Genomic DNA, 11,553 nt, shown 5'->3' on the forward strand with positions numbered 1-11,553 from the left:
AAGTTAAAAACCTTTCCCATCTTTTGACTCGGTTCATTCATAACAAATCTCTGACCTCTGATTTCTTGGCTATTAATTGATTCTCTTTCCTTAATTGCACAACCGTGTATTTCAAAATTCTGTTTTTAAATAAAACTCTTATGTATTCACCCCTAATTGCCTACTTTGCACAAAGTGTTTGATTAATTTCTTTCCTTAATTGGTTTATACCCGTTTGAATCTGAATCCCTTAATTAAAGGGAGTCTTGTGTAGTTTATTGACAATCAGTTCTTCAATTATTTTCTTACCTTATTTTCCCATGACTTTTACACTATAAATACACGACTCTCTAACACACAGCACAGACGATTTAACAATCCCCCACTTCACAATTCACAATCTCTTCTGAACTATTACTCTCTTTCTTGTCTGCACTGTGGCTTTTACAAGACTACTGCATTTTCTCTATTTGTTTCTTTGAAACTGGTATGTCCTAATTTAAGTTTCAGCATCACCACAATGTGTTTACTTACAGCTTTCTACATCTATGTCTACTTTATTACTTCTGCAGATTTAAATACTTAAACTAGCATGTTGTTTTCTTTTGCTTGTTTCTATTATGAACCCCTCCTCCCTATTCCCTTTATGTGCTTTGAGTTACAGTTTAAAACATGGCAATATGCAAGTTATTGTCTATGGATTAAACTTGATCCCCTAGGGGATCCTGACCTCTAAACAGTGTGTTCCAGTAAGCTTATGGGTGTGCCAGCATCCCCCATTGTTGGGTTATGCCCACTAGCCTGCTCTTTACCTCTTGCAACTCCCCATTCCCTATATCCTTATGTGTACTGTTTCCCTTCCCCTTTCAAAATTCTGCACTTTCACTCTCTCTCTTAGTTCCTAAGTTCTGTCCCCCTCTTGTGAGCCTTGCCTTGGGACCTTGAGTTCCCTCTGAACTTGGACACTTGAGGGCTGGCCCTTCCACACTGCACTATGTCCTAGTCTGGTAATGTATTTGGGGTATAAGCACTGCCCGGAATCCATGTGAGGCTCTTAGGGAGCCCTGACACACCCCAAATGAGAGAAAGGCTTTGAAATCTGATCTTTGGAGTTGGTTTACTTCATACTTCAGACAGGAAGTCTGAATCAGGCTCTCCTTGGTTGTAATTTTTTAATTTATGATGTATTTTTCTTTATTTTACTTTTCTGGGCTGTAATAACTTTGTAATAAAACTTTCGGGGTTGGCTAGTGAAAAAGGGAGTAACCATGTATGCAAAGGGTAGATAACCTGCCTATTGGAGTTTCTGATTTTCTGCACTTCCATACGTAGATAACCTGCCTATTGGATCTCTAATTTCAGCATTCTCATATAGATACCATGTCTACAGGAATTTGTGCATTGTTTCACATAGATACCATGTCTATAGGAATTTCTGCATTTTTTCACATAGATACCATGCCTATAAGAATTCTGCATTCTTTCATGTAGATAACATGCCTATAGAATTTTCTAATTTCGGCGTTCTCATACGTAGATAACATGTCTATAGGATTTTTGCACTCTCATGTATAGATACCATGTCTATAGGATGCATATGCATGTAGAGAATATGCATATAGGTTTGCATATCCACTTCTCACTAGGCAAACGTGTTTATAGGTCTTAATAACCAAACGCAATCAGATGTCATGTTCATATAAAACCCAGCATTTAGATGTCATACCTATAGGGTTTCTGCATTTTTACTGTCTATAAAATGTGTTCTAAAGTCAACAAAACGCATAGAAAGCATGCCTAGAGGAGCTTTAACTGAATCTGAATCACCTCACTCGTTTATAAGTCTAAAACTAGCAGTAATAATGTATTACCAATGGCAGAACTTGTGCACTTCTAAACTCGTTTTAAACTAGCAACCTTTCTTAAATCAGTACGTATTCAGTTCATATTCTTGTTTCTGAAATCTGTAGATGTCATTCCCATAGGCTTTCGTATATCACTTAGGCAAACTGTAGGATAAATTTTATAAACTGAATCAGATCTTATTATCTACAACCAACAGGTAGGCCTGCTTCGGGCTTCTTATCTGAACTATGTAATAAATCAGTCTGCCTCAAACCCTTTTAAGTTTAACTAGATCTTAAACAGTACGTGCAAGACATGCTAAACTATGTGATTTCTTTGGTTTAAAGGAGGTCTGTCTGAGCCTTTTATTTGTTTATATGCCTCCCCAAACTTGCTATATGTATTTTGTTTGTCGCCTTAGTATTTTTACCTTTTGAAACCACAAAGCCAAGCATCCCCTCCCTTTAGGATTAGTAGTCCCAAGTACCTCCAGGACTGATAGGACTGGGGCGGGTAATAGCATGCAATAAGTAAACGAGGCCATTCCGCGCTTTAATACCTTAACAGGGTGGGAAAGGGTAGATATAGATATGATGACCACGCGATAACATCACGCGTAAGAATGATTACCGGATGTTTTGTGGGGTGATCCATATTATTAATAAACCTAGGACTCCCTTTCCTTTGTTTCTTCGTTTCTTTTAAATCCTTTAGACGTTTCTTCTAAATCAACTCTCTTTAATGCTTTCCGACTTTGTTTATTTCTAACATTTATGTGAAAAATCCCCTCTTATTTGAAGTCCTACTTGCCTATGTGTTATTTGTACTTAAGTCACAATAATAGTTTGGCCGGGAACCACACTAGTGGATCCTGAGGGGTGCCTAACACCTTCCCCTTGGGATAATTTCAAGCCCTTACCCAATCTCTGGTTACTTGACGCAGACTCTTCTTAGTGTCCTAATGCACTTAAATCATTAGGTGGCGACTCTTCAATTCAATCCAAAACCCAATTCCCAAAAGGGAACGAGTTGTCTTCCCAAATGTCATAAACCCGATTTCCGCGAAGGAAAAAGGGGGCGCGACAAGAGGCCACATAAGGCACAATCATAGTCAAATAAATTCACACGAGTTATTACATGCGTTCTTATACATTGTTCCAATTTCTAACAAGTCCTAAGTGATCTCATTAACATGAAAGGATATAGACATATACAAAAATAGCATGATACGGGTCCTAAACTATCCGGACAATTAACATAATAGTAGCTACGCACGGACTCTCGTCACCTCGTGCGTACGTAGCCCCCACAATTAGCACACATGATTTAATTAACTCACCTATGGGGACAATTCCCTCTTACAAGGTTAGAAAGGAGACTCACCTTGCTCCAAACGTGCTTCCAATACCAAGAACGCGCTCAAGCCCTCAATTTGGAGCCGAACGATCCAAAACTAATTAAACGAGGTAGGAACTAGTCAATATAAGCTCAAGAGTTCGCTTTTTAATTACTAAAGTAATTTCCCGGCCTTAAACACATGTTTTCTAAAATCCGACCCCGGGCCCACGTGCCCGGATTCCAAAATTTTTCGAAGAAAGTTGTTCTCTATAGCCTAGGGATCAATATTATGTGATTTCTACTTCATTCCATAACAAATTTCGTGGTGAAATCTAAGTTTTATCAATACCCTAGGTCTTGCTCTAACCCCTTGATTTTTCTTAATCTTTGTGTGTTAATCTACCCAAAACTCAAGTATTAAACTTAGAAATAAGGAGTATGAACTTACCTCAAGATGCTAGGTGAAAATCTTCTCTCAAGAGCTCCAAAATCGCCCAATAACCAAGTGAAAAGTGGGTAAAAATAGCCTGGAGCCCATATTAAATGAGCTCACTGCTTCAGTGATTTCCGCATCTGCGGTCCTGGGCCGCACCTGCGGAAAGTCGCCCGCTTCTGCGGAAACTCAACTGGGCCGTTGGGCCGCATTTGCGAGATGCAAGCCGCTTCTCCGGCTCTGCTTTTGCGGAAAAACAGCCGCTTCTGCGGCTTTGGGCCTGGCCTGGCTTGGCCGCATCCGCGAGAGGAAGACCGCTTCTGCAGTCTCGCAACTGCGGCTAACCAACCGCAGGTGCGGTTATAACAGATAACTTGGAGCTTCAACTCCTTCCCAAAATTTCTAACTTCACTCGAGCTTCGCTCGATGGACGCTTGGGGCCCCCGGGTCCCTTCCCGAATATACCGACAAGTTTGAATCAAACTTATGAACTTCAAGTTCTTCAATTCACTTCTAACGTGCCGAAACGTACTTAAATTACTCGGATTGACACCAAATTTTGCGGGCAAGTCTTAAATGATATATCGGACCTGTACTGGGCTTCAGAACCAACATACGAGTCCAATACCAATGTGATCACTCATTATTTAGTTTCTTTAAATCCTTAGAATTTCCAGTTTAACAATTTTCAATAAAAATTCATTACTCGGGCTAGGGACCTCGGAATTCTATTCCGGGCATACGCCTAGGTCCCATATTTTCCTACGCACCCTCCGGACCATCAAATCACGAGTCCGGGTCCTTTTACTAAAAATGTTGACCAAAGTCAAACTTAGCCTTTTAAGAAAATCTTAAAGAATCAAGTGAGCCTATTTCAACCCAAACTCTTCCAAAATCCGAACCAAGCATCCCCGCGGGTCGTAAATCAGTTAGAGCAAGCGCGGTAAGTTTTATTTAGAGGAACGGTTCTAAAAAGCAAAACGACCAGTCGGGTTGTTACAGCAACCCTGTTGTGTCTTCTTTTGGTTGTAATGCTACTTCTAATAGTATGCCTTCATCTGCTCCCAATGGGAGGGCCAGGCCATGTAACTATGCTACTTAGTAATGAATAAACATTTATCTTCCTCGCCAAAAAAAAATCTATTTTCGCTACTAGCCGCCCTAGAATTGTAGAATAGCCATTCTACTCTGTTAACTACTTCGGTCGTTTATTAGTGTTTAAACTCAAAATTGCCCTTCCTTTCCTTTTTATCAAAAGTATATATGACGTTAAATAATATTTTTGGCGGCCAGTCACATTCTTGATTTCCAAATTCATGCGTTGTCTTTTTTTGTTTAGAGATAATGATCAAATGGACCTTAATGTATATGCGTTGGACTAATTTAGTCCCTATATACTCAACGAAAATGGTTCTTAATGTTTACAAAAATTGAATACTTTTGGTCCTAAATCTAAAATGAACACTTCAAGTAAAAAAAAAATTGTTAAAATTTAATCAGCCAACCCGAGTGCATATCACGTGAAATCAGCCAACCCAAGAAGAATTAGGGACGACCCTTGTCACTACTTAGTTTTAAAGTTATTCTTTCAGAAATATTATTGTATATGAAGAACTAGGGACGAGCTTTCTCACTAGTAGGATCGTGAGGGTGAGGTTTCTCATTGTTTAGTACAAAATAAGTTCTTTGATATATCCACTTCAAAAGATATTAAAAAGGTCGAATAGATAGGCTCCACCCACTTTAAGTACCAAAAAGTAGCTTCTCTCCAAAATTACTATTTTAAAAAGTACTTTTGAGAAAAATACACTTGAAGCAGTTTTTAAAAGTTTGATCAAACAATTATTGTTGTTCAAAAGTACTTTGCAAAGACAAACTGCTTTTCAGCAAAAGTACTTTCGAGAAAAAACACTTCTCCAAATAAGCCGATTTTTATAGTTTGGCCAAACATGCTATAAGGCAGAAACCTACTTCCTTTGGGTCCACCAAAAAGGCCTACCAGCTAGCCGAATATACTGTAAAAATTGCACGGGGCGCCCTATTTGGTCGCCCCTATTTAACCTATACCCATTTTTTTTTAAAGTTTTAACTTGTACCCACTTTTTAAATAACTTCAATCCCCTTTCTCTCCTCCTTCTCCTCCTTCTTCTTCTTCTTCTTCTTCTTCTTCTTCTTCTTCTTTCTTCTTCTGTTGGTGCTGCTATGAAACTTCAGTTCATGGGATGATTGCCATAAGTATGTTTATCAGATTATTTTAAAATAAATTATAAATAATTACGTAAGTTAGTAGACAATAATTTGTGAATATTTCCACGTACGGGAAGTTAAGGTCACACTTAGTGATTCTTTTCATGATAATTTTGTTCTTTTCACGTTTATTGTTTCAAAAATTTGTGATTTAGATACTGTTGGCAATCTGATTATTTTATAGTAATAATACACTATGAAAGATAAGGTGATTATTTATCTAGTATGTTAGAAAGCTTTTTCAAAAACTTCATCTTATTGAGTGCTGAAGTTTTTACAAATGAACAAAATAACTTCAGCATCTTCTGCTAAAGTTTTTGAAAAAGCTTTATGACAAAACTAATGAATCCAGGACAAAAAAATTTCAGCTTATTTAGTGCTGAAGTTTTTTCAAATGAACTAAATAACTTCAACATCTTCTGCTGAAGTTTTTGAAAAAGCTTTATGACAAAACTAATGAATTCAAGACAAAAAAACATCAGCTTATTTAGTGCTGAAATTTTTACAAATGAACTAAATAACTTAAGCATCTTTTGCTGAAGTTTTTGAAAAAGTTTTATGACAAAACTAATGAATCGAGGAATAAAAATTTTCAGCTTATTTAGTGCTGAAGTTTTTACAAATGAACTAAATAACTTCAGCATCTTCTGCTGAAGTTCGTATTGCCTTTGCTACTTCAGGTCCATCTACTAGAATGATGAAGTTTTGCGTGATTACCTTTGCTACTTCAGCCCCGTATGCTGAAGTTACGCGAAAAAGTGGGTACGCTTGCAATTTTTTCTGCAAAGCAAGCACAAGTTAAAATGTGACCTAAAAAGCGAGTATAGATGCAAATGCCCAATATACTTTAGGCCGGCCCATAACTAATTCAAAACTGGTCTGCCCAACTTGTGTCGGTACTCCAAAAATTGTAAAAATAGCACGGTATAGCCAGTTTTCGGACTGGTCAATCAAAAATAGCCAGCGTTTACCAAGTCAATAAAAAATAGCCACTATTTTGCTGCAATAGAGACCGGTCCAGCATAATATACTGGAGTTCGGTGCACTTGTGTATGAACTCCAGCATATTATGCTGGACCGATATACTTTGCTGGCTCCAGTATAATATACTGGAGACTGGAGCACCGGTGCTCCAAACTCCAGTATATTATACTGGACCAATATACTTGCTGGAACTCCAGTATATTATGCTGGAGTTCTAGTGTACTTATGTATGCTGGAGTTCCAGCATACTTATTTTGGAACTTCAGTATAATATGCTGGAGTTCAAGTATACTTATGCTGGAACTCCAGCATAATATACTGGAGTATTTTCCGAGTTGTGAACAGTGTTTTCGCTCAGATTTATCTTTATATAAAAAGTGGCTAAACTTGGATTACTTTTAAAATTGGGCTGTTTTTGAAAGATCAGTTGTAGATCTGACTATTTTTAAAATTTACCCCCAAAAATTGCCACCAGTTGCAAAGTCCAATTCTAAACCTACTATACTTGCTGGATCTGCTTGATCCGACCAGAAGATCACTGTCTATAAATTCACGCCCTGTTCGTGTTATCTCCAAAATTCGTACTACTCCATATCTTAATTTCTCACGCACTCTCTCCCTCCTTTCATGGATTCTCAATCTCCTTCAGTTGTAACCTTATCTCAGAACTCATCACAAAACTTAGCTTCCGACGATCAATTTCCTCCGCAAAATCACTACAACAATTACTCCGATCCATATTCTCAAAACCCTTCACAAACCCTAGCTTATTCCTATCCGCAGGATTCGAACAATCAGAATTCTCAGGAAAACCCTAATCACGAGACGCAAGTTCAGGCGCCTGACCATTCCGGTTCAAATCAAGCTTCAGAGGAGCAAAATCTCGGCGATTCGACTCAGAAGCGCGAGCTCCAGAGGCCGTTGTTGTCGGAAAATGGATTGACAAACACTCACAGCGGCACTGATCGGGATCAATCAGGCGGTGAGGAAGAAACCAGCAGCAGAAGGAGACGGAGGAGCCGCTGGGACCCACCTCCGACTGAAGATGGGACCCGCGGTGGTGATGGAGGAAGTGGGACTGGTGGAAGGAAGAGGAAGTCGAGGTGGGCAGACGATGAGCCCAAGCCTGTGATTCAATTGCCGGATTTCATGAAAGATTTCACTGGAGGTATTGAGTTTGATCCTGAAATCCAAGCTCTTAACAGTAGGTTACTTGAAATTAGTAGGAAATTGCAATCTGGTTTGCCCTTAGATGATAGGCCTGAAGGTGCTCGGTCGCCTTCCCCTGAACCTATATATGATAATATGGGAATTCGTATAAACACTAGGGAGTACCGTGCCCGAGAAAAATTGAATAGGGAGAGACAAGAGATTATATCGGAAATCTTAAAAAAGAACCCGGCTTTTAAGCCACCAGCTGATTATAGGCCTCCTAAGCTTCAGAAAAAGCTCTACATTCCCATGAAGGAGTACCCTGGTTATAATTTTATTGGGCTGATTATTGGTCCAAGAGGGAATACTCAGAAGAGGATGGAGAAGGAGACAGGAGCTAAGATTGTAATTCGAGGCAAAGGGTCTATCAAGGAGGGCAGGTTGCAGCAAAAGGGGAATTTAAAACCTGACCCATCGGAGAACGAGGACTTACATGTGTTAGTGGAAGCTGAGAACCAGGAGTCACTTGAGGCTGCTTCTGCTATGGTGGAGAAGCTCTTGCAGCCTGTCGATGAAGTGCTTAATGAACATAAGAGGCAGCAGCTTAGAGAACTTGCCGCTTTGAATGGAACAATTAGAGATGAGGAGTTCTGTAGACTATGTGGTGAACCAGGACATAGGCAGTATGCATGTCCTTCTCGCACCACAACCTTTAAGAGTGATGTTCTGTGTAAAATTTGTGGTGACGGGGGGCATCCCACTATCGACTGTCCGGTGAAAAATACTACCGGCAAGAAAATGGATGATGAATATCAGAATTTTCTGGCAGAGTTGGGAGGTACAGTTCCGGAATCTTCAACGAAGCAAAGCTCAGCCACACTAGCGCTTGGACCGGGAACATCAGCAGGCAATCCTCCTTGGGCTAGCAATACTAATGCTTGTGGTGTTGGTGCCTCTTCACATCCTGGCTTAGGATCAAATGTGATCAAGCCAAAGGATTTTGACGAGACAAACTTGTACATCGGTTACTTGCCACCTACTCTTGATGATGATGGTTTGATCAATTTGTTCTCTCCCTTTGGTACAATTGTTATGGCTAAAGTTATAAAGGATCGCCTAAGTGGTCTGAGTAAAGGTTACGGATTTGTTAAGTATGCAGATGTCCAACAAGCAAATAGTGCTATAGCTAGCATGAATGGCCATCGTCTTGATGGGAGAACCATTGCTGTGAGAGTTGCAGGTAAACCGCCTCAGCCTACCGTGCCTCCAGGCCCTCCTGCTCCGGCAATGCCTTTATATCCGGCTCCTAATCAGGGCATGGGTGCATACCCATCCCAGCACTATGCAGCGGGTGGTCCCATTGGCAATACTCCCACCGGTGGCTATCCTCAACTTGGGGCTCCAGTTCCATGGGGACCACCTATGCCTCCACCATATGCCCAGTACCCACCTGCCCCACCTGGCTCAGCCATGTATCCTCCTGTCCCAGGTCAACCCATCGCTCCATATGGAATGCAGTATCCTACTCCAATTCCACCAACATCTTCTGGTGCTGCCGCTCAAACTGTTTCTTCAGGTGAAAACCAACAAACCTACACATCATCGGGCGAGACACAGCAAAATTATCCTCCTGGAGTGCAATCTCAGAGTAGTGCACCTGTTCAATCAGTTCCTACTTATGCGTATGGCAATTCTGTCACTTCAATGCCTCCTAATGCTCAACCTGCATATCCAACATCTTCATACAGCTATCCATCTTATTATGGTGTCGCACCACCACCTCCTCCTTCATCTGCATCCCAGTCCAATGGGGACCATTCACAGGGTATGAGCAATGTTCCCTGGGCTCCAAACCCACCAGCACCCTCACCCCGATCATCTGCAGAGAAGCCTGCCTATGGTGCGGAGGCAGAATATGAGAAGTTCATGTCGGAGATGAAGTAATGATGGGATTGCTGTATCACCCTGCAATATTAGGTATGAAAGTTATTTTGTTTCTTCTGTTTCCAAAATTGTCATTTTGGTCTTCTCTATGTTGTTTGGCGTTCACCTTTCAGGGGCATACACATGTATTATGTGTACATCCTCACGCTTATGCTCTGCAATGGGACAGCCAAGTTTCTTATCAACCAATTTTACTGGGGTTTTAAGGGTTTTTTTTTCTTTCAAAATTTCATAAATGATTGAGTTTCCATCTTTTTATTTACAAGAAAATGGTGATGAGTGGGTTTAATGTGAAGGACACTCAAATCTTTGCTTTGGGATCAAAAGTAAAAAACTTTTCTAGTTGTCATTTCTCTTCCTAATTTTTCTAAGTTGTAGAGAAAGAGAAACCCATCAGAGAGCTAATTCTCCAGCAATTTAACTGTAAACTGTATATATAATTTGGTTGTTTGTTAATGAATTCTAGAAAGCTATGCAGATTCGTCTAGATTAAAAGTATCTATATTCAAAGCTTGCGCCCATCCCACAATTGGAACTTGGTTGCTTTTGTTCTCTTTTTTCATTCCCCTTTCTGCTTGTTTTTTGCTAGAGGAAATGTTACTTTTTTTTTTTTTGAAGCAGTGAGCATTTAATAATTTATTTGTTGCTTGATTATTTTCATTCTTATCAGTTCTCCTTTGTTAATGTTGTGATATTTTGGCAGGCTGATGTGTTGGAGCACTTCACCTGATTTCTTTCCTCTTGCCGTGACTTATTTGTTGGAAGTTTCAGACTCACATCTTTAACCTTGTTGTACTGTTATGCAGAGAGATGAGACCTTCAGTTCATTCAGCTTGTGTTGGAGCATTTAATCAGTGGATTATGGAATATTAATTTTACTTTTTGTAGGACTCGTTTTGGGGGTTGCCTTGCAGCATATGTTTCTCAAATTTTGTTTTAATGATTTGTTTGAATCTCTTGTTTACTAATCACTGACAGTTTGTTGTCTGTTTTGTGTGTTTCTCTCCTCTTTGACGTATCACCGCTAATCTCCTTCGCTTTTCTCTTCTAACTTGGTTATGTCTTTTACCTTTCTGTGGTTATTTTAATATTGAGAACTCAGACAGCAGCCTACTACTTGCTTCTGCTATTCCTCTCCCGAAGGTGATGCATCTTGAAATTGTGAAGGTCCCCAGGGTATGTGAATTGGTTAGTTTGACGCCTATATTCACATGTCTCGGAATTAACTTTTATTATTAATTCTGATACATTTTCCAGATGTCTTGTGACAGGAAAAGATGCTTGTACTGGAAGCTGGTATCCTGCGCTGGACTGATTTCTGTCCTAAAATTGCTTATCCTCATAGATAGGTTTAATTTAAACTTATAGTTAGATTTTCTAGGATGTCTACTAACAAAGTTTTGTGCCGAGGATTAGCTGAAGCCCATTAGAGAGAAGTGAGGATGGGTAGCTTTGAAGTGTGATGGGCAGTAGAAAACTAGGAACCTCCTTGGCTTTGGAATTTTTTCTTTCTAACAGTAGTTTAACGTAACGCTTGAACCTTTCTAGGGGGGAGAAGGGAATTACTATTCCAATGTTGTTCCAAACCATGAGGAGCTTGGTGTAGTTAACGTAACGCTTTTTGGGTTTTT

At 39.8% G+C, this 11,553-nt stretch overlaps 1 protein-coding gene across 1 annotated transcript; it reads left to right on the plus strand.

Annotated features, from left to right (window-relative positions):
- LOC109222696 (branchpoint-bridging protein-like) lies at positions 7,346-10,973 on the plus strand. The gene is made up of 2 exons (XM_019387042.1): positions 7,346-9,955; positions 10,626-10,973. Exon 1 carries the CDS (start codon positions 7,454-7,456, stop codon positions 9,920-9,922), a length of 2,469 nt encoding a protein of 822 aa, XP_019242587.1. The 5' UTR covers positions 7,346-7,453; the 3' UTR covers positions 9,923-9,955; positions 10,626-10,973.

The sequence above is a fragment of the Nicotiana attenuata genome, chromosome 1, assembly GCF_001879085.1.
Source record: "Nicotiana attenuata strain UT chromosome 1, NIATTr2, whole genome shotgun sequence".
Classification (NCBI taxonomy): domain Eukaryota; kingdom Viridiplantae; phylum Streptophyta; class Magnoliopsida; order Solanales; family Solanaceae; genus Nicotiana; species Nicotiana attenuata.

What these genes read in the sequence shown, in the direction of transcription:
- LOC109222696 (XM_019387042.1), top strand. Translation starts at nt 7,454, where the DNA reads ATGGATTCTCAATCTCCTTCAGTTGTAACCTTATCTCAGAACTCATCA.